Source organism: Schistocerca piceifrons, chromosome 4, assembly GCF_021461385.2.
Source record: "Schistocerca piceifrons isolate TAMUIC-IGC-003096 chromosome 4, iqSchPice1.1, whole genome shotgun sequence".
Taxonomy (NCBI): Eukaryota; Metazoa; Arthropoda; class Insecta; order Orthoptera; family Acrididae; genus Schistocerca; species Schistocerca piceifrons.
In genome coordinates, this window is record NC_060141.1 from 97,135,788 (window position 1) to 97,163,605 (window position 27,818).

The 27,818-nt window shown below is 44.1% G+C and overlaps 1 protein-coding gene across 1 annotated transcript; it reads left to right on the forward strand.

The window, feature by feature from the left end:
• Nucleotides 1-1,703: 1,703 nt before the first annotated feature.
• Nucleotides 1,704-23,981, forward strand: LOC124796308 (endoglucanase E-4-like). Its single transcript, XM_047260435.1, has 8 exons — nt 1,704-1,797; nt 3,557-3,718; nt 6,704-6,982; nt 10,270-10,447; nt 14,433-14,592; nt 16,779-16,943; nt 20,058-20,197; nt 23,722-23,981. Exons 1-8 carry the CDS (start codon nt 1,746-1,748, stop codon nt 23,933-23,935), a joined length of 1,350 nt encoding a protein of 449 aa, XP_047116391.1. The 5' UTR covers nt 1,704-1,745; the 3' UTR covers nt 23,936-23,981.
• Nucleotides 23,982-27,818: the final 3,837 nt, after the last annotated feature.

A 27,818-nucleotide genomic window follows, 5' to 3' on the forward strand; every position in this document is an offset into this window, starting at 1 on the left:
AAATCGAAGAAAGGCGAAAGTGATGAGAAGTAGCAGAAATGAGAACAGCGTGAAACTTAACATCAGAATAAGCGAACAAGAAGTAGATGAAGTTAAAGAATTCTGCTACCTAGGGAGCAAAATAACCAATGACGGACGGAGCAAAAAGGACATCAAAAGCAGACTAGCAGTAACAAAGAGGGCATTCCCAGCCAAGAGAAGTCTACTATTATCAAACATAGGCGCTAGTCTGAGGAAGGAATTTCTGAGAATCAACGTTAGGAGCGTCCGCATCTCGTGGCCTGGCGGTAGCGTTCTCGCTTCCCGCGCACGGGGTCCCGGGTTCGATTCCCGGCGGGGTCAGGGATTTTTCCTGCCTCGTGATGACTGGGTGTTGTTGTGTCGTCTTCATCATCATCATTCATCCCCATCACGGTCGGAGGAAGGCAATGGCAAACCACTCCACTGGGACCTTGCCTAGTAGAGCGGTGCGGATCTCCCGCATCGTCCCCTACGCTCCTCGGAGTATGGGACCACATCATCATCATCATCATCATCATCATCACGTTAGGAGCACAGTATTATATGGTAGTGAAACACGGACTGTGGGAGAACCCGGAAAGAAGAGAACAGAAGCATTTGAGGTGTGGTAACATAGGAGAATGTTGAAAACTAGATGGACTGATAAGGTAAAGACTGAGAAAGTTCTCTGCAGAATCGACTAGTAAACGAATATGTCGAAAACGCTGAAAATACGAAGGGAAAGGATGGCAGGACATCTGTTTAAGACATCAAGGAATAACGTCCATGGTACTAGACGGAGCTGTAGAGGGTGAAAACTGTAGAGGAAGACAGAAATTGGAATACATCCGGCAAATAATTGAGGGCGTAGGTTGCAAGTGCTACTTTAAGATGTGGACGTTGTCGTCGGAGAAGAATTCGTGGTGGGCCGCATCGAACTAGTCAGAAGACTGATGATAAAAAAAAGGGCAAAGATCATCTTGCTTCAATCCTAGGCCATTAAGAGCAGTTCGTGCTGGGGAATTTATGAATGTTTTGGGAGGTTTTCCACATTTGCCTTGTCACACTTTAACCAAACAAACCTAAAACGAAGCTTTCAGAAAACTTTATATTAAACCTCAATTATGTCAGTCAACATCAAAAACAATGAAAGGGATGAAAATGTTGTAATAAATGCATTAAGATGATAAAATGTGGAATTGTGTAAGTAAGAAAAGGTTGCTAAACTTAATAAACGTCTTTAATGTTTATTTCCTCTTTCTTCTCTTCCGGGTGTGGCAATCAGAGGCAGTTTTGCTGGTTATTTTTGTTAATACTCAACAAAAATTGCTCAGTTTTCTGGTATAAAAAACGGAAATTTTAGAGACTAGCCCCCTCTTGCATAAATTTCTCCGGACGCCCGTGGCCATGCTTGGGCCACGTGAAATGCTTCGAGAAGCTGTTGGTACAAATCACTTAGCTCTGTTATCGTGCAGTTCCCATGGTACGGCCTGAATGCCGGGTAATTACGTTTCCCACTCGAAAAGCTACGACACACCCAGACGAGCCCTCTAATCAGCTGCTCTTTCTCCTGCCACCTTGTTTACTCGTGCTGCTCCTTTATCGCGGAAAACTCTCAATAGAGGCAAGTGCGATTCGTATCTTGGCCACCATCGTCGCAAATAACACTTGTGTAATCAACCGCAAAAATAACTCGTTTCGCGCCTATATAAGCCGGAGACGTATCCGAACGCCAGCTGTGCACGATGGCGCGGATTGGCGTGTTCTTTTTACTCGGCCTCTTGGCTTCGAGCCAAGGTAGGTGCATTTCTAGGAACTATGAGCTCTGCTGTCTACTACTGAGGCTCGGCTGTCGCCTCCTTTGCAGTATGAGTTCTCATCTCTTTTTTCCTCTGATCAATTTGAAGAAGACAGCCTGAGAGTGCTTGTGGAGCAGAACTTATACATCTACCATAAACATCGTTTGTAGACAATGACTTCAATTACTTTTAAACCCAGAATTCAGCTCAGTCAATGGATTATGTTCAAATTCGCGCATTGAGATTGGCTACCATTACTTCGAGAGTTGCTGTTAGCTTAAGCTGTTCCTGTACAGCGAGAGTTATCTGCATCAATAAAAATAAGTATTTATTTCCAGCCATAAAGTGGCAACACATTGTGGGATATTGTTTCCGCTACTTGATCAATTTCAGACGATGTCTTATTAATCCAACCCTTATGTGTTACCCAAGACCACCATCTTTTGTTATCGTTTACGACCTCTCGCTTTGCATGTTAGTATATCCTGTGAAAGTCCCTTCATGTAGGTACAGCTAATACAACCTACATCCACGTGAACCTGCTACTGAAGTCATGCTTTGGTCTCCCTCTACAATTTTACCACCCACTCTTTCCTCCATAGCCCGAGTCACTATTTGTTTATGCATCAGGATCTGTCCTATCAACCGGTTTTTTCTTTTAATGGTGCCATACAATTATTGCTCTCCTGATCCACTGATGCCTCTTAATTATTATTCGAACTGATTTTCAACTTTCTTATGCATCACCACATTTCAAAAGTTTCTGTTCGTTCCTTGTCGTCTACGAGTCACTTCCATACAAATGTACGCCCGAGACAAAAACTTTTTTCGAGCTGTTACGGGAATCGGCGAAATGCTGCGAATAATGAGGATAATGGACAAGGGGCACTACATCAACAGTGGGTGGATAGTCTGAGAATTTGGGTCTGACGGGAATCGTGCACTTGCGATGACCACTGTGTCCGCCTGGCGTTGTGGTCAGCGCTTCTGCCTACTAAGCAGGAGACCCGGGGTCGAATCCCAGTCCGGCACAAATTTTCAGCCTTCACCATTGATTTATATCAATGCCCAGTCGAAGCAAATGTCTGTAATTCCTTTGTGTCTTCCTAGAACTTTAACTTAGATGTAAAATATTTCCCTTTTTCACTTGCTGTTGCCAGACTGCATTTTATGTCCTGTTTCAGCCACCATCAGCTATTTTGCCGTTTAAATGACAGATCTCTCCAGTAATGTTGTGTATCTTATTTCCTAATCTATTTCCTACGTATCGCCTGTTTTAACTCCTCTTCATCAACGTGCATTTAACTTTGACTTCCTCAACAAGTTTTGCCCTTTAGTACAATGGAAGTCTTATTTCTTAACACGTTTCTGATTTTCCTATCCCTTTTGCTAGCCATTCTCCATACATTCCTCCCCTCGTCGTCGATTCTGTTGAGAACCCTGCGCTTCTTGTCAGTCCACTTCGTTTTTCGCATTGTACTATAAAACCGAATCTCAAACGTTTCCATTATCCACCAAGATTTTATCATGACTGTGTACCTGAAACGGAAGGTGATGACGGCACTAAGCAAGCTCTTTCTAATTAGAATTGGATGTTATTTGATTCGAATATTAGAACCCGTATTTGGAATGTTTTTCTCCGTGAAACAGTGTAACATGGTGTGTGCAAGCTGTCTACCTGGAGTTTATTTGCGATCCCCAGCATCAGTCTCAGTGGACAGTTCACTAACGGAGACGCTTTTTTTCCGGTGTTGCAGCCTATGACTACAAGGACGCGCTGCAGAAGTCGCTGCTGTTCTACCAGGCGCAGCGGTCCGGCAAGCTGTCGGGCATGGACAGCTCCCTCTACTGGAGGGGAGACTCCGCGCTCAACGACAAGGGCCAGAACGGAGAGGACCTCACTGGAGGATACTACGATGGTGAGTAGAGAGCGATTGCTGAGCACACTCACACGTCCGGCTATCGTAGCTCTCAAAGCTGAGAACAGCATTAAATCTTAATCGTTATTTTGAGTTTTCAGGGCAGTTTTACAGCCTTTCTTTTGATGAAGTAGGGGAGAAAGAGATTCTCCTGCGTAGCGGGCTTTATAATTCACAATACAGCTCAGTCTTTTCAAAACCGATAGACTGTGGAGCAAGAGCGTACTCGGGACAGTGCTAGGAGGAGGGGCCATACGACTTCACATTAGAGGGAAATAGTGTCCGTTAACTTCCCATGCCCCTAGGTGGGGTGAGCGAGTTTCCCACTGGTCAGCCAGAATCAGAAATTCAGAGAGTGGGATATAGAAATGGTAATGTCGTGCTCCATTACAAGAAGTAAAGTTAACATTACACCCACAGCATATCAACATCGTTTTATTAAAACACAGAATTAAAAACATACTGAGAGTTCAGAGGTCAGTGTATCATGCTATTTTGTACGACGCCCGAACGTTGTGGTTAGATGTTGCGTACTGCTCGGTGTAGAGCAAGTTAGCCGACTTTGAACTTGTGATGATAATCCGCGCAAGACCCATGGGGCATGGCATATGGCTCTGAGCACTATGCGACTCAACTGCTGAGGTCATCAGTCGCCTAGAACTTAGAACTAATTAAACCTAACTAACCTAAGGACATCACACACATCCAAGCCCGAGGCAGGATTCGAACCTGCTACCGCAGCGGTCGCTCGGCTCCAGACTGTAGCGCCCAGAACCGCACGGCCACTCCGGCCGGCGGGCATGGCATATAGATGATAAGAATTTGTGTTTCTGAGTCCAACAGTGCTTTGAACGAATCTTCACTATGGGAGAGACGAAGTTTCCACACGCCAGACAGGACGATCGCAAGTGTTTGAAGAACGAACGTCACATGCCTCTGCAGAGCCATTCTAGGCGCTCGCGCAGATTTGAATGTGGGATGTCAGGCACCCATTTCTACTACGGCTGTAAGGAGACAAATATAAGGGTAAGCTACGGTAGCCAACGACCGACTAGTGTCACAGTCCCTTCCCATGACTTTTAGTCACTCAGTGTAAGCTTGAAATGTTCGCGTCCTAACGGGACGGCATACAGCTTCCACAAGTTAGTCGTGTGCGCTTGCAGTGACACCAATACCATACCATTCCATACCATCAGGTAAGAGATCAGCAGCTCATGGTATATGGGAGCAGTCCCTTTCGATTCAAACAAATCCAGGGCACTAGGATAATGCGACTACCTGGCAGATATATATGGAAGGAAAGCATATTCAATCTGTCTTATGATACGCTAGCCAAATCGAGGGACTCTGGTGGGCCCGAAGTTTTCCACATTAACAGAGAACAACAGCGTTGTTCCTCATGGGAATAATAACACTGTTAAAAGGAAGTCCAGGCAATATGACGACAAAGCTTTTTCAAACCGTGCGCCGAGCTAGTATGCTTTCTCCCATCTAAGCAAGCAAAATTAACTACAAGTTAAAACATAGTAGAGAATTCTACTTCCAGCCAGTTACATAGATGCTAGTTTTCTAAAGAGGATCCACCTCACAACAAAAGATTTCCTGTGTGAATGGAAAAAGGAGGAAAAACTTAACAATGTATGGGCAACTGACCACCGACCAGGAGACTGCGCGGACGAACATACCATTAAAATACTTAATATCTGACGTTACATCCACGTGGTACACAGTCGCCAACACTGCAACTAACGGAAAGCTCCATAGAAACGGACTTAGTAGCACTCATGTGGGTTACTTGATTCTCTCCTTCACCGTTTCACTTGCTATGGTCATTTATGCAACTCGAGATAGATCAGGAATAGACTTGCCCTGCTAACAAGGAGCTCCGAAACCAACTACGCGACAAACATGCTACTTTGGCCCGCATCCAAACCGCATCCCATCACAAAAAATACATAATTAACATAAGAGTTACATAATTAACGTAAGAGGATGTGAAAACTTTACCAACTCCATTAGCCACATGGAAATGATCTAGGAAAACCAAAAGTATCCGCAACACAGAAAGATTATTTGGCAACTTTCTTGAAATATCATTTGACAGTCTTAGAATTGGAGAATCTATTAGAGGATTGAAGCAAGAGAGAGATGAGATGGTTGGTTGGTTGGTTGTTTGGGGGAAGAGACCAAACAGCGAGGTCATCGGTCTCATCGGATTAGGAAAGGATGGGGAAGGAAGTCGGCCGTGCCCTTTCAAAGGAACCATCCCAGCATTTGCCTGGAGCGATTTAGGGAAATCACGGAAAACCTAAATCAGGATGGCCGGACGCGGGATTGAACCGTCGTCCTCCCGAATGCGAGTCCAGTGTAGAGAGATGAGAACAACACACTTAACAATAACAAATTTAAGTTTTACAGCAACCACTCAAGAAGTTTCTGTTATTGTTACATTTTTTCTTTATTTAAATTATTTAAGACATACATTTTATTGAGATTTTTCTTGCACATAATAACTATTTGTTAATAAAATTATATGTTTGAAAAGAAAAAGTGGTTACCGTCGGTGACTCTAGATCCTGGAGTCATGGATTCGATTTGTTTTCGTTCGAAGACATTCTTCGCTCGGGAACTAGTTTGTGTTGTCCTAATTATTTTATCTTGTCTTTATCAACGGGCAAGTTGCCGAAGCGGCGGCAAGTAGAAAGTCTTGCACCAGGTGGACGAACAACCCCAAATGATAATTTCACTTCAGCAGATACGAGGTAACTAAACGTCCACCATCACGCAAGCGACGTTTACCTACCAATGTACTAACCCACATTCCCTCCATGTTGGCGGCATGCTAATGGACTAATGATGGTTAAGTAACTGAAACCGATAACCAGTGAATAAAACTAACAAGTGTGAGTGTAGGCTTTTAGTTATCTCGTACCTGAGCGAGACTTGAGGACGTGCTAAACAATGAGGCCGTCTACTTTTGCGCAGCGGGCGACCACGTCAAGTTCGGCTTCCCTATGGCGTTCGCCATGACGACGCTGGCTTGGGGTATCCTGGACTGGGGCGACGGCTACACGAGCGCCGGCGTTATGGACGAGGCACGCAACTGCATCCGCTGGGGCATGGACTACCTCATCAAGGCGCACATCTCCGACAACGAGCTCTACGTCCAGGTGGGCGACGGCACAGCCGACCACAACTACTGGGGCCGCCCCGAGGACATGACCATGGACAGGCCCTCGTACAAGATCACCACCAGTGCGCCAGGTACGTATAGGCCGTCCTCTCTAATCCAAAGGGCAACAGCTGTACGCTAAGGTCCCTTTTCTTTTCATTCCTCTTTGAAATGATTTTTAGCGTTCCAGTGTTCCAGCGTAGGTTCACGAGACGTCAGCCATCCATAAACGACCCACCATATCGGAAAAAGATCCAACAAGCTTTCCTGTGGAATAGCTTCCTAACATGCACCTTTTCAATCCTGAGAATACCACCTACTGCAACCATAAATTCTTGTACAAGTTCATGAATGCATTTTTAGTGGTGGGGGCAACCGAATGACAACAGTCACTTCAGTCGTTTGCTGGAAGCAGTCGACCCTTTAGGTTGTAATTTTACCTATCGGTTGAATTGCTCCTTTATTCTTTCAAGTGAAACCAGTCTCTGGGAGCAGCCGAAGGAAAACAGTAGACGCAGTCCGTGGCATTCAGTTCGCAGTAGAAATACTCGATCGTTTTGCCAGTGTTAAATCATTCTTGTTGACTGAACTCTGTTATCACCCAGCATACCGGCTACAGACTGGGCTTTTTTCGTAATTTTGGGGAAAAATATTTTTCTGGGGGAACTTTTGGGGGAACGGAAATTTTTGGAGAAGAAATTTTCGGTACCGGGGTAATTGGGGAAGTATTTTATCTACCTATCTTCACTATTAATGTTCTCTCTGATATTTTGTCTCTAAGAACACATACTTAGTTTTCTAGAAGTTAACTAGATGTCAGTCACTCTGCATTTATGAATAGACATTTTCTGATTAGGAAACGTTGTATCTGGAACATAATGCCGAAATGCCCAGTGGTGTGAGTATGGAAGAAATTATCTGACTGGATAAAAAGTGATTTTCAAGATAAATTCGATGGGGTGTTCAGTATCTGCAAAGCTTATTCATATTTGAAACTATATTAATTAATGGAATTCCTAGAAAATTAACAGATTATGACAGATACTTCTCTCAAAAAAGTACTTCCGACAAGTGAGAGTATATGTTTAAAAACGAGTGATTAAGCCACCAAGCAATAGAAAACAATTTATCTTGTGTTTCTATTCACGTAATCACAGCAGTAACCGAAATAAAAAAAATCGTTAATGTGTGCAAACCAGCGGCAAAAGGGAGACAGAGCTTCAATAAATTTAAATAAAAAAGAAATTGTTAATTCATTTAAACATATGTTTTTAATGTAGCACCAGATACTAAAATTTTGAAACCGACAAAAATCCATATTTAATACCTGAAATACTATAAATTCGTATTTAAGTAAATAAAAATATGAATTCTCAAAAATGTTTCATTTTCAAAAATACACTTTTTATTCGCCTCTTCTTGATACGTTACTTGTCTCTGAAAAAAAGTTGGCAACCCTACTCATGGTTTATGTATAGCCGAAAAGTCTGAAAAAGTACATATGTGAAATCACTCAAACCCGGAGCCTGAGTAAAAACGTTCATACAGCTGACATGGTCGCAGAGACTAGTTTCATTCAGTTGTTCCTTTCGACTGAAAAAAAAACCATTGAACAAAAATAGAATAGAATGGCCGATCTAAAATGCAACTATCCATGATTATGAGAAAATTTCAGTGCTCATAGTTCGTGGAAGACTTTGATTTCCTCTCCAGAACTGCAGCAGCAATGTCCTTTGCAATTGCCTCTATTAATTACGCTTCTATCAAAGTAAGTTCTACGTTTGATGGGCTGCTAAGGAACACAGTATGGATGTGAAAAGTGTGCCAGAACCGTATAAACGGAACATTTGTGGTTAGTTTGTTGGATATTGTGCACAGCATTTATATAAATATTCGTTTGCAGAAAAAAGCAGTTTTTGTTTGCTGCATTAGTGGTGTCATTTTGCCTTTTATATTTGGCAAGTTTACATGTCCTAATTATTCCCTTGTTTCCCTTCCACGTAGCCACAGATCTAAAGTCGCTCTTATATTTTCTATATCTTCACATCGAATATGTTCGTTTTCTACTTTTCTCAGATATTATTCCGTGCAAACGGTGTGATTTAAACTTTTCACTAACGCTCTGAACACCAACTTAGACGATTGTCCTCAGTGATAAGTTCCGTTTCGAACTGAGCCCTGTGAGTAGCAAGGACGTGTCCGGAGACCCTCCGGACGGCGGTGGGATATCAACCCGGCTGTCGCGCGGCTTAGGGCCCGACAGCCTGGTGTGAAGTTCTGGAGTGCTAATTCTTTTCATAACAGAACCCCTTGGATACCGCGGCGCCCTCAGGGAACAGTGGTACGTCGACGATACTTTACGCCCCGTCTTGTTGCACTTCATGACAAGCCATCCTGGGCTTACATTTCAGCAAGATAATGCCCGCCCACACGGAGAGTGTTTCTGCTGCCTGTCTTCGTGCTTTCCAAACCCTGACTTGACCAGCAATGTCGCCGGATGTCTCCCAATTGAGAACGTCTGGAGAATTATGGAAAAGACTTTCCAACCATTTCGGGATTTTGACGAACTAACGCTCCAATTGAACAGAATTGCAGGAGGACATCCACTACCTGTATCAGCCAATGTGAGGTCGAATAACTGCTTTCATAAGGGCTAGAGGTGAAACAACTCGTTACTGACTTGCTCAATTTCTGAAGCTCTTTCTCTTGAATAAATGATCCAATTTTTCTGAAATTATAATCTCTCTTAGTGTGTACATTTACATCATATCTACCGATTTCCGTCCCACCGATTTCCGTCCCACTGGATAATGCTCCGTGGTCCGTCTTTTTTTCTTAGACTGCACATTGTAACTTCTAGGAGTAGAGTATCTTCAAGCCAACCGCTATAGAACGGTCTTTCTATACGGACAACAGTCTGCTCTAAAGAGAATCTCTCTACGAGCTTCTTATGTGTAGTCGATGGAATGTTGTCTTTCGTGCATATCGAGATTGTCAGATAACCAACCGATTGCTACATTGTAAATCGCTGTTAGTGTAATGGCAACCACATTATTATTCATTATTCAGTTTCTTTACAGTAAAATAAGGTGTGGGCACTGGAAGTCTTAAATTGATCTGCACAGCTATCATTGATTATTTATTGACTGTAACATCAGAAGGTCGAGAGACGTATTACTGTCATTTAGATTATGCTCATTCCGGAACCGATGCCTCGTGTTCGATCCATTCAGAAGCACAGACACACTGTCTAATGCTTAACCGGTTGCAATTAAAAATTGGTATTTTACAACTTATCATATGGATGTTCAAACTATTTTGTCCGCTGTGCAAAGCTCTCGCCGACCCACTGGCGTCACGGCTGCCTCGCTTCCTGCAGGTTCTGACGTAGCCGCTGAGACAGCCGCCGCCTTCGCTGCCGCCTCGCTGGTCTTCAAGGGGGTGGACGACAACTACGCCAACACACTGCTGTCGCACGCCAAGGCGCTCTTCGACTTCGCAGACAACTACCGTGGCGTGTACTCGGACAGCGTTTCCGCCGCCGCCAGTTTCTATGGGTAAGTTCCGCACTGTGCCCGTTGCGCTCATTTAACGCACTTTACCAGATACTACGTATATGCAAGAAGATTCGTTCGATAAAGCACAAGCGACGTTGCCTCTTGCCCGCAACCTGCTTCCGAAGCCAAGGTCTCAAAACTGCAGTGAGGCGAGAGCCACCAGTTAGAAAGGAAGATGATCGGCGGTACATGGGGCCCATCACTCGTGAAATTTAAGAGCATTTCGTGACCGAATATGTATGCCCAATCTAGACAAGTCTGCCCACGCTTGTCAGCACTGAGTGATACCTGCAGTCTTATTATTGGCTGTCCGCAGCCTACTCCACCTACCAACATATGTCATCTGGTGCCGCGCGGGATTAGCCGAGCTGTCTAGGGCTCTGCAGTCATGCACTGTGCGGCTGGTCCCGGCGGAGGTTCGAGTCCTCCCTCGGGCATGGGTGTCTGTGTTTGTCCTTAGGATAATTTAGGTTAAGTAGTGTGTAAGATTAGGGACTGATGACCTTAGCAGTTAAGTCCAATAAGATTTCACACACATCTGAACATTTTTTATCATCTGGTAGCTATCAATCTCCCAGACATACATCTTGAGGTCGCTGCCAGCAAGAGGTCCAGGAAAAGTTTCACGAAAAGCAGCATCAACTTGTGAACGACTTGATCCAAAACGAGAATGAAAATGTGGAAAGCAGAAGTTTTAGAAGATCCTCATCGTCCCTGACCATTTGAAAAGTCCCCTCCTGGTCCATTAAAAGGAGGCTTACCGACAATAGTTCTTCTCGCGAACCATTCGTGGCTGGGATAGGAAAGACAGGAAGTGACAGTGGTACACAAAGTAACCTCCGCCACACATCATAAGGAAGCTTGCGGAGGATAGCTGCAGACAGAGACTAGGAAAGTGGACGGCGTGGCGTGCTCTCAATCGCTTACTCTCTGCTGTTGGAACTGCCGCTATGGAAAGGGACAACCATGGACTACCGACTCCGCTGCCGACCCCAGATGATCTTGAAGTTGCCTATTTCTGGTCATCCATCGACCACCTACTCTGCAGCCGGCTCCAGATGAACTTGAGTTGCCCATTTCTGGTCATCCATGGTGTAATCTCACATGCACTTATTTCTATAAATGTCTACTTTAAGTTACTTGCTTTATGTATTCTGTAATTCATTTTTATGTTTGTCTGTACCGGTACTACTGACACTACCGTCACATAGGTGCCTCCCATAACAAAATATCCCTTGACTGAATTTGGGACTGAATCTGAGTGAACCGCAGTCATTTCCAAATAAGAAATATCCCTCAGGTCTGGTGGATATAAGGCTCAAGAAACTTGGCTGGCCGGCCGGTGTGGCCGTGCGGTTAAAGGCGCTTCAGTCTGGAACCGCGTGACCGCTACGGTCGCAGGTTCGAATCCTGCCTTGGGCATGGATGTGTGTGATGTCCTTAGGTTAGTTAGGTTTAATTAGTTCTAAGTTCTAGGCGACTGATGACCTCAGAAGTTAAGTCGCATAGTGCTCAGAGCCAAACTTGGCTGCCAAATTGTTATAAGCCGGCCGGAGTGGCCGAGCGGTTCTAGGCACTTCAGTCTGGAACCGCGCGACCGCTACGGTCGAAGGTTCGAATCCTGCCTCGGGCATGGATGTGTGTGATGTCCTTAGGTTAGTTAGGTTTAAGTAGTTCTAAGTTCTAGGGGACTGATGACCTCAGATGTTAAGTCCCATAGTGCTCAGAGCCATCTGAACCATTTGAAAGGTGTTATAAACTAACTATACTAGGGAGTCCCCCGTACAACACTGTACTATAAATTTACCCTTTATCTAAATAATCAGCTCATTTGGAGTAAAATGTTGGGCCCATTGATGGCGTGAGTTGGAATTCATCAAAATTGGTAGTATGTTACCAATGTACAGATATTGTATACCTACGTACCCTTTTGGTACTGGGAAATCAGTCTTCGGACTGGTTGGATGTGGCACACCACAATTTCCTCTCTTGTAATAATTAATTCACATTAAAGTGGCATTTACCGCCAATATCCTAAAATATTTGCTGTGTATATCCTAATCTCTTCCTCCCACTGTATATTTGCTCTCTATGACTCCCTCAAAAACCATGGAAGTTAATTTATGATATCTTAACATATCATCCGTCATCCTGTCTCTTCTTATACTTAGGGCTAGAATTTTCCAAATATTCTCTTCCCCGCCAGTTCTGATGAGTGGGTCCTCATTTCTTTCCTTATCAGTTCACTTACATATGAGTTAGAACGTACGTATGATGAAGCTAAACAAACACTCTTTTCTCTACCGGCTGTCCACAACGCTGCAGAAAATCAGAATGTCCAGACGGGGGTCTGAAGTCCACTCTTCCTGAATATGAGCATTTATCCCTAATAGGTTAATAACTGTACCAAGATAAAACCTGCTGTGTCAGGTCGATCTTATCGGTATATCAACTAAATCCTCTCTATTGATGACACCCACAGTAACGTTATATGTTCAGGCACACCTGCAAAGCACTCTGTCTTGTCAGAAGGGCCTCTCGTAACCCTATAATACGCTATTTATTGTAAGTCAAGATGTGTCATCAGTTTTGTCCTAAAGCAAGTACCACACGTGCCCTGATGATCTATACCAAAATGCAAAACCAATAAACCTAAAGACAGCTATCGAGAATCTAGTGACGACCTGTGTGCACTATCAAAATGAGTGCGGAATACAGGGTTAAAAATCAACCCGTCCAAAACCCATGCTGTGCTGGTTGGTCATTCTAGGCTCATTATCCTGAAATACCGGTAATCCCTGCCCCCCTTAACAGTAAATGGGACAAATATCAACTTCTCTCCTTCAGAAAGAGTCTAGGGGTAATAACAGATAAAAATCTAAATTGTACTCCGCACGTAGCTGCAATATGCAATAAGGCATCAGCTTCTCTCCGTGCCCTGCAAAAATAAAGAAAGATCTTCCCTCTCGACCTCAAAAAGAAACTTCTACAAGCACTTATACTTCCAGTTATTGGTTACAGCAATGTTATCCTGCAAGAACTTTCTCAGAAAATCTCACGGTGCCTGGAACTGGTTACGAATGCCTGGGTTCGGTATACCTATGATGTTCGACTCAGTGATCATATTTCACCGTCATATGCACCGCTATCCTGGCTGCGTGCAGACAAGCGCAGGGATTTCCATGCCCTCTGTCTGTTCTACTGCCCTCTCAACGTATACTGTCCCGCATATCTCTCCTCGACCTTAACACTCTTGTCTGAACAACAGGGCAGAAACACCTGTTCCCATCGGAGCAAAATCCTTTCTGTCCAACGTTCAGCCACTTTCTCGAGGTGCTTCTCATTAGCAGGGACCCGACTCTGGAATAACCTCCCGCAATACATTTGGGAACTAAATAATATCTTCCAGCTTTAGAAGACAATTAATGACATATCTGCTTAAGTATCAATATGGATTACCATTGTGCCCGTTAGCACTCGTTACCCTTATACATCCTTCTTTCCAAACAGACCTTCCGCATTTCCTAGTATTCTTAACTGAAGCTGTCTCTCTAAATTTCCTTTGCCCACAACTTGCTATATCAGAAACATCTATTTTGTACAATATAAAGTCTTTTCATATCTGTCACTATCTTTATTGTTATTATTGCCAATATTATTATTATTATTATTACTGTTATCACTATTAGTGGCAGCAGCAGCTGTAGTACAAGTACTCACACTATACGTCTCTGTTGCTCGTCGTCTCATAGCTGCAAAACGAAAGCATGTCCACATTTTCGAAGGCGATACTGTGAAACTTCGAACTAAAACGCACGCTTCTACATTTTACTGAAGCGTAACTAACATGGGTAATGCCTCTTGCAGCTTGTGAGGGAGCTATGTTCACCTTTTCGCCATGATGACTTCGATATGGTACCCAGAGCACATGCTTCATGCCAGCACGACACTGGATAATATGCTGAACCATTTCTCTTTTTTCCAGCTCCAATGGATACGCCGACGAGCTGCCCTGGGGAGCGGTGTGGCTGTACCGCGCCACGGCCTCCGAGAGCTACCTCAACCGTGCCATCGAGCTCTACAATGAAGGAGGTCTCCAGTACAGGAGCGGCTACGGCTGGGACGAGAAGTCCAGTGGAGCGACGGTAAGGATCTCGCCTATGATACTGTTGAGGTTTACTTTGCTAGAAGCGAGTCTACTGCAGCCGACAGCGACTAATCATGTCGACATTGGTAACACATGTACAGTGACTTGCAGTACCTTCTCAGTGGGCTCCAATGAATCGATGCGTCACATATCTCGCACGAAACTATGAAACTTCTTCCATCCCAAGCAAGAGAAGCCTTCAGTTCACCCATCTAAGACCATGACAGGAATCTCGAGCGGAAATGTCGTCATAATTTGCTAGAAAGGTCTGTCTAGTTGATGTCCGTAGCAGACTGAAGTCCGTCACAAAAGTCATAACTGAAGCCGTAAAGTACGTCTAATCTCTTTCTCAACAAAACTCCAATAAAACTCCCTTTGTGGTTCCGACAGGGCAACTTCCCTTTCAGTTCTACCAAAGTAAATATTTTTTATAAAATATCTTTTGGTCAGGTGACACGCAAAAACAACAGCAGAAAAGTGTTAATCCTGATCCTCAAGTATTTATAACATTGGTAGCCGACTTAATAAGTTTTGTTTGTAACAGATAAAATTAATACTGCTGTTCAAGACAAGGACTGTTGGAATTCTTGCTTTTAAAACAACTGATTCGTAAAAACGACGGTCATCTATTTGGACTGTCTGCTCACAATTGTCTTGACTCTCCAACTGTCTTTTCATCTGTCAACTGGCAACTGTCATGTGTTCTCCGCCTGGGCATATTGTTCCTTCTTTAGAGTCTCTGACAATATTTACTTCAAAAAAATGGTTCTGAGCACTATGGGACTTGACTGCTGAGGTCATCAGTCCCCTAGAACTTAGCACTACTTAAACCTAACTAACCTAAGGACATCACACACATCCATGCCCGAAGCAGGATTCGAACCTGCGACCGTAGCGGTTGCGCAGTTCCAGACTTAGCGCCTAGAACCGCTCGACCACCCCGGCCGGCAATATTTACTTACGCGGCACTTTACCACTCTCAGTTATTCATGTAATACTATTGCGCTTCCTTTATGTCATTAGTAATGAACATTACAGTGAGAAAACAACAGATACTGTATACGCGCTAACAACAAAATCCATGCTAAATGTCCAATGCACGCCTTGCTCAGTGCACACGCTACAGACGAATGACGACTTTGATTGGTGTGTCATACTGATACACTGCCTCTTGCTACTGTGCACTGCCCCACCACTCTAGATTTTGCATGTGCAGGTAAAACGAGTCCTTTTGTAAACCGCCAAGCACATTGTGCGTAGTGAGTATCTGTCTCTCTTTGCGGATTGTCCACTGTTCAGAGCAGGGATCGAATCCTACTCATCCTGAATAAAAATGAGCAGAATCGCTCACTCTCTTCCTTGACGGTGCCTTCTTCACTATCTTGGGAATCACACGACAGATCCCCTTCAGCACGTCTTCCTGATTTCAGATAGAATGATCATCAATTCAACGTCATGTTAAAATGTAATTTTCCTGTTTTCCTACTGTGTGACGTCCATAGAGCGAAATACGGCCTGTAATATACCACTGCTACAGATATGCTCCAGCTATAAAAGCTTAAGACTGGAAAATGCAGGCTAGAACTTAATGTTGTCGCAACATTGTGGTCGTTACAGACGGAGCAGTGCTCTGTAAGATAAGACTTGCCTGGAGAAGAGTATAGGCTATGGGCTTACTAAAATAAGCATCGCATCAGGAATTTTTATTTATTTGTTTTATTATTTACATACAGTTATTTTTAGACTCCTGTTACAAAGCTAAGGTTCAGCGAAATTTCCTCATACTTATCTCAGTTTTGCTTATATTGTGAACCAAAATTGCGGAAATGATGAGGTTAATTGCTGTCACTGAATAGGGCAAAATGAAAAGTACCGAGGTCCAGACGAACGGACAGGGGTCTCAATGACCTCTCCTGCGGAAATTGTATCCAGTGTCTTAATCACTTCGATACGTCATTCGGTAAAGAAGAAAGTCTGTCTACAGATGATGCATTTATGGACAGGAGCGAAAATGAGCTATTTAAATTTTTTAAAAAAAGAATGAAATGCTGTACACGTGATGCTCGAGTAACAAATTGTTGCATCATGCAAGTGTAAAACATTTTGCACTGATTTAAGAAAAACTGGTGTCATTTATGCTTTGTTCGTAGGGCTTCTTTTTAAGTGTAACTATTTTCTGTACAGGTTATGATTGCGCGGTTCACGAGTGACCAGACGTACAAGACGACTGTGCAGAGCTATTGCGACAATCTGATGAACAACCAGCAGAGGACACCCAAGGGTCTCATCTTCCTGGGAGAGTGGGGCTCCCTGAGGAACATGGCCGGCGCTATGTTCATCTGCATGATGGTAAGTACCGCAGAACCAGAGACTTCAGCTTTGTGACTCATGTGTTCTCAAGTTGGGAAGACGTAAACTGAAACAATGTCACACTGGACCCACAAACGCCATGGTGGCTTGGTCCACAGGAACCAGTTTCATGTTTTTATAGCAACAAAAAGACGCCACTGTGCCTGCTGCATCTCTCTTGAACGTAGTCGTCCCGGAAGGCTTCCTGAGATCCTAGAGGAACCCAACGGTGCGCATCATTCGCATAATGGTAGAACACTGATTCATCTGATCACATAACACGTTCCAAGTCCTTCACAGCCCTGTGTTGTTATTTTCGCCCAGTGTAATCGGAAAATTTCGTGGACGTAAATGAGCAACAGTTTCTTGTGTGAATATCCATGTGATCTTTTTGCAGAATACAAATTAGGACAAGAAGGACAACTGCAGACTCCCTATGGCAATTTATGTTTCTCAAGGCAAGAAATTTTTAAATACAACTGCTGAGGACCGCCAGAGGTCTCGGTCAGTCAGGATCGTCATTCTGACACGATGTTGATATTAATTTGTCACAGACCTGGCCTGCCACCACCGATAAATCTAAACACTATGACTACATGTGAAATTCAACACTTTCCTCTATGGGTGTCATGATGCACGGTTGTAATTAGTCACCCCAGTTGTCCATTTCCTCACGCCAGTATTGTTTGTAAGTAACATACAGTTGTCTACACTCCGTACGTGGTTCCCAACAGCTCCGCTCCCTTCCGCGACTCATACTTACGCCTCAAACTGCGATGTTAAGTTTGCTGGAGCTTTTAAAATAGTGCCAATATATACTGATAAGCCGGAACATTACGACCATCTCCTTAATAGAGTTTTCGTCCATCTCGGGAAACAACACAGCAACGATTCTGAATAGCAAGTGCTCTACAAGTCCTTGGTAGGTTTCCGGAGGTGTCTGGCACGACGTGACTACGCACAGGTCATACAGTTCTAGTATATTACAGGAAGGTGGTTTGTGGGCGCGGAGTTGGCCTCCGATAGCGTCCCAGATGTGCTTCATCGGTTTCAGAACAGACGAATTTTCTGACAAAGATAGCAACGTGGCTTCACTACACGTGATCCCCAAACCAATTATAACGACTCTGACCTTGTGACATGGGCACTTATCCTGCTGGAAGATGCCATAAAAGTCGGGGGAAGACATCAAGAACGAAGGGATGGTCCGCAATAATGTTCACGTAGTCCACGGCTGTCATTGTGGTTGTGTCCGTGACAAGTTGCTTATTTCGAGCAGCCGTACATCTGGATGACGGTACATCCAGTCACGATTATCGAGCTGTTGTAACAATACGTGTCATTCAGACGACCAAGCGACACGTTTCCAGTGATCCAAGATCGAATTTTGGCGATACTCCACCCACTGCAATCGTAAATGACGATGTCATTGGATCAGCACACTTAGGCGTCGTCTGCTGCGGAGTTCCAAGTTCAACAACGAGGCCGTGTGTTCCGAAAGAATTTTTCCTGCACTAACATTATGCTTCGCTATAGTTCGCCGCTGTCCTGCTGTACAGAGCAGGCTAGCTGCCGAGATCCACTTTCGGTGGTGAGGCGTGAACGTCCAACACCTTGTCGCCTGCTCGTTGATTCCACGGTCCTCAGCCATCTTCCATAGATGCTCACGACAGAAACAAGTGAACAGCTGAACAGCTTCGCTGTTTCCGAGAAGCTCGTTTCGTCGCCGTCCGTAACAATCTGCCCTGTGTTCAAGTCATTTATATCTGTGGGTTTCCCCACTCGCAACACGTAATGTCCGCAGAATGACTGCTCACCGTCTCTGTTCCGCTTATATATACGGTTCAGTCACATTCATGTGGCCACCTTCAAAAGCGTGAACAACCGCCTTCTGCAGTTCGCACGTGAAGGCAGACAGTCAGTGAGGTTGTGAAATGTATCCTACACGAATTTGGAAACAAACAGACTCTAGTGCCATGGTCAGCTGCCCTATGTTTCTCGGTTGGCGATCCATGGCGCGTACAATACGATCAAGATGGCCCCACTGACTGTCAACTGGGTTTAAATCAGGGGACTTTTGGACCAGGAGATTACGGTAAACTCCAAACCACTCATGTACATTGCGAATTGTGGGACACGTTGCATTGTCGTGCTGTTATTTGCCATCATATCGAGAACAAAAGAAACTGCATATTCGGGTGGACATGGTCCCAAAAGATAGATACAGTCTTGCGTTGAGCCATTAGGCCCCCAGAATGACGAGATCACCTAGGGAATAGCACAGAAACTTTCCCCAGACAATAACATTCCCTCCTTCGACGTGGACCTTTCCGACGATTGTTCCAAGACCGTACTCATCAACGGCCATCTGTCTGACAGAGCATAAAAAGTGACTCATCTGGAAATTCCACCTGTCGCCACTCAGCAGATGTCCAACTGAGGTACTGGCATGAAGATTCCAACCTTCATCGACGAAGAACAGCAGTTAATATGGGTGTATAAACCAGGTGTCTGTAGCGGTGGCCCATACGAAGCAATGTTCGGTGAACAGTTGTTGGAGAGACACTGCTGGTAGCTTCTTGGTTCACCTAGGCGGTAAGTTGTTCAACAGCTGCACATCTCAGTAATTACACGCTATGATTAGCTGCACATCTGTTTGCCCATAAACATCCCCACAGCCGTACTCTGTCATCAGTGACCTATGCTGCCGGTTCGGCACGCAAACAGCTTACAAACAGTCGTTTCGGAAACGCTGCCCTTTGGGCGAAAGTCAATGATCACGCCCTTTTTGACAGCAGATAACACCACGACGACGACTGCACTCTTTTCGACACACCTGTGACACGCTTTATATACCATCCACTGCGAGTGTTGCCACATGCCGCCTGTGGTTGTAGCACGTTGACCTAGGACAGAGGTACTGGTCAAATTAATGTGACTGGACTGTGTACTTTCCTTAATGCATCACTTACCTCAGTGCCACCAGGCGGCAATCAGTCTCTTGGTGGAAACTAGTCATAATGTTTTGCTCATCCGTCTATTGAGGAGTGTGTACTGAGAGCAGTGTAATAGCGGTACGTAGAGCACATGGTGAGATCTGTTCCTCTGCTGCAGGCGTCCGACCGTGGAATCAACCCAACAGCGTACCGCAGTATGGTGAAGGAGCAGATGGGCTACGCCCTGGGAGATACCGGCTTCAGCTACGTGTGCGGCATCGACAGCAACTACCCACGCAGCCCGCATCACCGCTCCAGGTAAGTCGACCATCAGTTTTCAATGTCAACGGCTGAGAAAGAAACTCAGTTGTAAACACTCTTTAGAACAAGGAACGTCTGTAGAAGTATACAGGACTTCTTACATCTACACATCTGCTTACATCTTCGCACTGTTAGCCACCGTAAGGTTTTCTCCCTTTCTATACCGCCAGCAGATGATTCATAGAAGAAGTGATTGGTGCTCAGTACGAAACCAGACCTCTCAAATGGTCAGTAAGCAAATGTATTTGCCAGATTTAGTCACCAAATGTCCGTATGTGCATCTTTGTTTAATAGACAAAGTCTTTCTTGTAGCTTCACCGCTATGATTACGTGAACATTTCTGCTGAGCTCATACATTAGCTACGCAAATCCATGACGATTCCCACAGCCCTTCTGTTAGTTCAACTTGGTAAAGGACCGACACCTCCGAACGGCACACAAGAATTAGACAGAAGAGAGTTTTGAAAGTGAATTACGCTAACTTCACGATTCCTTGTACGAATCCGTCATCTACATTCCTCACGTCTAGACTAACGTGCTCGTCCACCTTCACCGAGCGCGGTTGCGCAGTGGTTAGCACACTGGACTCGCATTCGGGAGGACGACAGTTAAATCCCGCGTCAGGCCATCCTGATTTAGGTTTCCCATGATTTCCCTAAATCACTCCAGGCAAATGCCGGGATGGTTCCTTTGAAAGGGCACGGCCGACTTCCTTCCCCGTCCTTCCCTAATCCGATGAGACCGATGACCTCGCAGTTTGGTCTCTTCCCCAAAACAACCCATCCAACCCAACATCTTCCACCTTCAATCATTCCAGGAGGATAAACGTAGATATATGATGGTTGTTGTTCTACTGCGTGAATAATTATGACATAATCAAACTATATCCGCTGTTTTGGCTTATTTACGCCCATAATACTGCTTCGTTTTCGTTGGAATTAGCAGGAAATTTTTGTTCAAGACGCTGATGATCTGGAGCTCTTCCAGTTCCTCAAAGAGCGAGCCATGTTATGCACAAAATAATTTATACACGTGGTGTACACTCACAATCCTGTTACACTGACACCGTTTTCTGTCCTGGCAGTGTATTTCCGTGGAAAACGAAATGCTGAGTGATGTAAAGTAAGAAATTTTTGTCCAGCCGCAGAACCGGTTTGATATTCCAGAGGCACGGAATGTTTACTAAGCGGCAATGACAAACTGTGTCAAACGCTTCTCATTTGTAACGGATACAAATGAAGTTTTGCTCTTTTACAGTTTCTCAATTGCGTGAACGCAAAGAGCAAGTATGGTTTCATGCAGTCGACGCTCGCGAAATACTTGCTAACTGTTTCAGGGGAGTAACATGTCGCTGCACTAGTGCGTACACGGATATGAATGTCGAAAATAAATGACGACTGCATTAGCTGAACATAATGGCTCGGCTGTTTCCTGAAACTTTACGTTCCCACACAGTTCTTCTTCAAAAATTGGGGGGGGGGGGGGGGGGGGGGTTCGGAGTTGACAGACTTGAAATCCACGGTATAAACCTACAGCCCTATACACTACCATTCTCACTTTGGTTTCAGTGTTACAGATAGTCGATTTGCTGCATGGTCGTAGCCGAATAGTTTCGAATTAACTGAATATGTCCGAAAACAGGAGAAACCTACAGCCATAAGCTGCTCTTTTCTGCTGTTAATGTAACTAACGTACAGCCAAATTAATCAAAGACAACCAGACCACAGACTACCATCTCAGTCTGCCGGCACTGGAGTCTCAAAATATGGGGGCTACTATCCTTACACATTTCGTTCTACCTCATGCTGGTACAATTAAAGGCTCACTCAATTTTACAGAAGGAATAGGCATCGTTTTTCTCTTGCTTGAACCCAGTTGAACATATCTGGGACTCATTTGGCTGATTCAGTGCAATTCCAGAGCTGTACGTTCTTCTTTATCAGAAATGGCTAAAAGTACAAGCGGAACTTGTCAATAATAGTAACGATAATTTCGTGTGGTCCAAAGCCCTGTTGTAAGTCTTTCAGCTGGACGCCACTTCGGCGACTTCCGTATCCCTAACCAGCCCTATTAGTCCTACTGGGGAAAGAGGACCTACAGTTTAACGTGGAATGCGAACCTCGAGACATTTCTGGTGAATCTTCACATCATTGAGTGGTGAAAGTTAGGTTAAAGGCAGAGTGAAAAATTCCCATTGTTCAACTAGGATCTTCTCATTTACCAGTCACGAGTTTCACTACGAGACCATCACAGCCGACAACTTACGAGACCATCACAGCCGACAACTTGTCGATAATGTTTTAAATCAGTGCGATGTAGATATGATGCACTGTTAGAAGTGATCACACCTACTATGATGAGACAATAAAAATGATCGGTTTCATTGCTGGCCAAATAGTTCACTTATGTCGTTAACATTATGGACAACAATTGAAGTGCACGTACATTAGTATATTGCAATACAATATACTGTGTCTGTTACTTCCAGGTATATTCAAATGGTCCGTACTAAGAGTGTCACATAGTGAGTTGTCAGATGCGTTGTACACGCCCTAGTTTACCTGCAGATATCAACTGGCAGAACGGTGAGAAGGGCTAAAGAGTAAAATCTCTCTAAGAAGCGGGCAATGCTTGTCTTTTAACTGCTGAGGAATACAATCAAGAGGTTATATCTTGCATAATCGTCTCTGTGTATCGGTAACAGTGATCGTAGCAGATGAACGTTGCTGGCTGGTATGTGAAACGCGAACTGCTGACAAATCCCAACTTGACCCATGAGTTCAGCTTTTCACTTAGCACTGTACACGACACTCTCCCATACACATCCGTTGTGGAAATTTTGTTGAGAAAGAGTGCGCCGCCTGCTGATTTAACTCCACTTGGAAAAAATTAGAACCTCTTGATCGTCGTGCACGCAGCACACATGATCAACAAGCTACTTTTATCTTCTGAGGGGGAGGGGGAGTTGACCAAATACCTGAAGGAACAGAGATTCTACTTTAACGAGAATCTAATGCGTGTAGTTAGCTATTAGTCCAAAGAGATGCAATGCAACGGCTGAATCAGTACCTAAAACAATTGTCATTTATTCTTCAGTCTTAGTTGCATATTTTTGATCACATGACGTGTCTCGATCTCTCTGGATCATCTTCAGATCTAAGTAGTTGCGTCAGCAATCCGTCTTGTGAGCGTCAGAAACTCATATCAGATTACGTGTACCTGAAGATGATCCACAGGAATCGAAACATGTCATGTAATTAAAAGTATGCAACTGAGATTGAAGAAATCTACAGTTGTTTTAAATACCAATACACTCGCTAATTTCTCGACACAAATATGTCGACTATAGCGAATCAGTACCATCAGTGATTTCTGCTTTAAAGAAAGAAAGCCAGGAGCTGTGAGACAACTGCATTGTCCGCATATAATACATTGTTTTCAATTTCTTCTCTTTTTATCGGCTATAGTGACTAGAATGAGTTTACCCAGTGGAGTAACCTGTCTTTCCGTTTTGCCTGCAGCTCGTGCCCCGACGCGCCGGCCACGTGCGACTGGAACACGTTCAACGGCGCCCAGGCGAACGCGCACGTGCTGAACGGCGCACTGGTGGGTGGTCCCGGCGCCAACGACGACTACGTCGACACCCGCCAGGACGCCCAGAAGAACGAGGTCGCACTCGACTACAACGCACCCTTCCAGGGTCTCCTGGCCGCCCTCATCAAGTACAACCTGTGAGAACCAAGTCTGCCCTTCCTACAATAAAAGTCTGCTAGCGTACAAACGTGTCGTGCTGTTCTCATTCCCTCACACCCCACGTTCCCTCACTCCCCAGCACCGACAGATGAACGTTTTGGTGCTTGCGTTTGTCACCCTCATTTGACACATAAAAACGTATCAAAACCAAAACGTTAATTTGAAATGGGACGTTTTCACTGCAGTTATCGCCGAACTATTAGTATTATAAAAAGTTTCGTTGTCGATGGCGAAGTATTTTTATTAATACACGACTGGTTTCAATGTTCAGTGCACCATCGTCAGATATACGACTCGTAGAATGCCTTGCTACGAATAGCACAATACGCATTGAAGTCTGAAAGCAGCAATTTACTGCAGGTGATAACACTGTAATTCTGTCAGAGGCGGCTGAGGACATGGAAGAGCAGCATAAAGTAATGTATACTGTTGAGGACAATATTATGGAAATGGAAGAGGATGTAGATGAAGATGAAATGGGAGATACGATACTGCGTGAAGAGTTTGACAGAGCACTGAAAGACCTGAGTCGAAACAAGGCCCCCGGAGTAGACAATATTCCATTGGAACTACTGACGGCCGTGGGAGAGCCAGTCCTGACAAAACTCTACCATCTGGTGAGCAAGATGTATGAGACAGGCGAAATACCCTCAGACTTCAAGAAGAATATAATAATTCCAATCCCAAAGAAAGCAGGTGTTGACACATGTGAAAATTACCGAACTATCAGCTTAATAGGTCACAGCTGCAAAATACTAACATGAATTCTTTACAGACGAATGGAAAAACTAGTAGAAGCCAACCTCGGGGAAGATCAGTTTGGATTCCGTAGAAACACTGGAACACGTGAGGCAATACTGACCTTACGACTTATCTTAGAAGAAAGATTAAGGAAAGGCAAACCTACGTTTCTAGCATTTGTAGACTTAGAGAAAGCTTTTGACAATGTTGACTGGAATACTCTCTTTCAAATTCTAAAGGTGGCAGGGGTAAAATCCAGGGAGCGAAAGGCTATTTACAATTTGTACAGAAACCAGATGGCAGTTATAAGAGTCGTGGGACATGAAAGGGAAGCAGTGGTTGGGAAGGGAGTAAGACAGGGTTGTAGCCTCTCCCCGATGTTGTTCAATCTGTATATTGAGCAAGCAGTAAAGGAAACAAAAGAAAAATTCGGAGTAGGTATTAAAATTCATGGAGAAGAAATAAAAACTTTGAGGTTCGCCGATGACATTGTAATTCTGTCAGAGACAGCAAAGGACTTGGAAGGGTAGTTGAATGGAATGGACAGTGTCTTGAAAGGAGGATATAAGATGAACATCAACAAAAGCAAAACAAGGATAATGGAATGTAGTCTAATTAAGTCGGGTGATGCTGAGGGAATTAGGTTAGGAAATGAGGCACTTAAAGTAGTAAAGGAGTTTTGCTATTTGGGGAGCAAAATAACTGATGATGGTCGAAGTAGAGAGGATATAAAATGTAGGCTGGCAATGGCAAGGAAAGCGTTTCTGAAGAAGAGAAATTTGTTAACATCCAGTATTGATTTAAGTGTCAGGAAGTCATATCTGAAAGTATTCGTATGGAGTGTAGCCATGTATGGAAGTGGAACATGGACGATAAATAGTTTGGACAAGAAGAGAATAGAAGCTTTCGAAATGTGGTGCTACAGAAGAATGCTGAAGATTAGATGGGTAGATCACATAACTAATGAGGAAGTATTGAATAAGATTGGGGAGAAGAGAAGTTTGTGGCACAACTTGACCAGAAGAAGGGATCGGTTGGTAGGACATGTTCTGAGGCACCAAGGGATCACCAATTTAGTATTGGAGGGCAGCGTGGAGGGTAAAAATCGTAGAGGGAGACCAAGAGATGAATACGCTAAGCAGATTCAGAAGGATATAGGTTGCAGTAGGTACGGGGAGATGAAAAAGCTTGCACAGGATAGAGTAGCATGGAGAGCTGCATCAAACCAGTCTCCTGACTGAAGACCACAACAACAACAACTGTTGTGAACAGAGATTTAAGATGAACATCAATGAAAGAAAAACAAGGGTAATGCAGTGAAGTCGAACTAACTTAGGCGATGATGAGAGAATTAGATTAGGAAACGAGGCACAAGAAGTGGCATATGAATTTTGTTATTTGGGTAGCAAAATAACTGATGATCGCCGAAGTAAGGAAGATTTAAAACTCAAACTGGTAATAGCAAGAAAAGCCTTTCTGGAATTTGTTAATCCACAGATATCATAAAGGCGGATGTATATATATATAGGCATATGGGTGTATGTATGTTCAATCTCCTTCGAAACCATTCGACCGATTTCAACGAAACTTAATACACATATCACTTATTGTCTGGAAAGAATCTCTGTGAGGATAAGGACTACCTACCTATCAACGGAAGGAGGGTGGGGTAGGGGTGAAAAAGCAGCGTAGCCCACAACGGGTGAATACCCATGCGGTACTCATCTAGTATTTGAGAACGAGAACACATAGTGACTTGCAACAAACTTTTCACATAATTTCAAACCTCTATGAAACCCCCAAAAAACTACGAAAAGAAAAAAAGTTTATCGCTTACTACATTTTCGCTGTTCATGCAGTAAAAGTGCCGCATCAAGCATGACATTTTAATTTATTAGTTCTTTACTACTAACTCTGTTCACAACACATTTCGCAGACAGTAGCCACATATGCCACTGGATGTAACTGCAACATTATATCATTGTACGACACATAGCTCAGGAGATACGACGCAATAAACATTGAACTGTGTGGAAATGAAACAGCAGAGCAGAAATCTGTAACATAAATGTGAACTATATTTTCAAACGGATGTGAAGTAAGTTAAATATATGTGAAATATATCTGATATGCGCGCACGCGGGCAAAGCCACGGGTAAAAACTCATCCTAAACCCCTGGAACGACTTCAGTCAAATTTGGTATATTTTTTACGACATGGAAAGAAATACTGTGAGGATAAGAGCCAGCATCCTCCTGTTGGGGTGGGGGTGATAATGTGGAGAGAGAATGGAAGAGGAGATGCAGAGAGAGTGAGTAGGGTATGGGGAAAAGGACAGAGAGAGGGGAGAGGAGGAGACGGATAGTGAAAGGAAAGAGGAAGGAATGGGCAGAGACTGGGTGGAGGAACAGATGGGCAGAGAGAAGGCAGAGAGAGGAGGGGGAGGTGATGAACAGAGGAAAGAAAAATTAGTAAATGGACAGCGAGAGGTGCTAGGCGAAGATATAGTTGGAAAGGGGTGGGAGGAGATGGACAGAGAGAAGGGGTGGAGGGCATGGCTAATAGAAGACTGCAATAAATACATATCCGGGCAACGCTGGATTCTCAGCTAGTATCTAATATAAATTTAAGGGTTATGAAGTCTTTGATGTGTTGGAAAATGTGCCAACACCTTGTAGATAGAGGAGGCCGAAATGCACGCTATCTAACGCAGACGGGCGTGAATTCTGGAACAGGATAATTAGTGAATGCGAATAAGAAAAGTATGCAGCTCCTCGAATACTTAACTTTTATTTCTTCATGTGAATACAGCATTCTTGATGAGACATTTCATACGATAACTATCAAACTATGTACGGCTAATAGCGCCTTGCTAGGTCGTAGCCATGGACTTAGCTGAAGGCTATTCTATCTGCTCGGCTAATGAGCGATGCTTCGTCCGTGTAGTCGCTAGCAAAGTCGTCCGTACAACTGGGGCGAGTGCTAGTCCGGATCTCGAGACCTGCCTTGTGGTGGCGCTCGGTCTGCGATCACATAGTGGCGACACGCGGGTCCGACATGTACTAAATGGACCGCGGCCGATTTAAACTACCACCTAGCAAGTGTGGTGTCTGGCGGTGACACC

Excerpts from the sequence above, each read along its gene's own strand:
- LOC124796308 (XM_047260435.1), top strand. The coding sequence starts at position 1,746 with ATGGCGCGGATTGGCGTGTTCTTTTTACTCGGCCTCTTGGCTTCGAGC. Across the intron at positions 3,719-6,703 it reads CACTGGAGGATACTACGATG|CGGGCGACCACGTCAAGTTC; the intron begins GTGAGTAGAGAG and ends ACTTTTGCGCAG. Across the intron at positions 16,944-20,057 it reads CTATGTTCATCTGCATGATG|GCGTCCGACCGTGGAATCAA; the intron begins GTAAGTACCGCA and ends CCTCTGCTGCAG.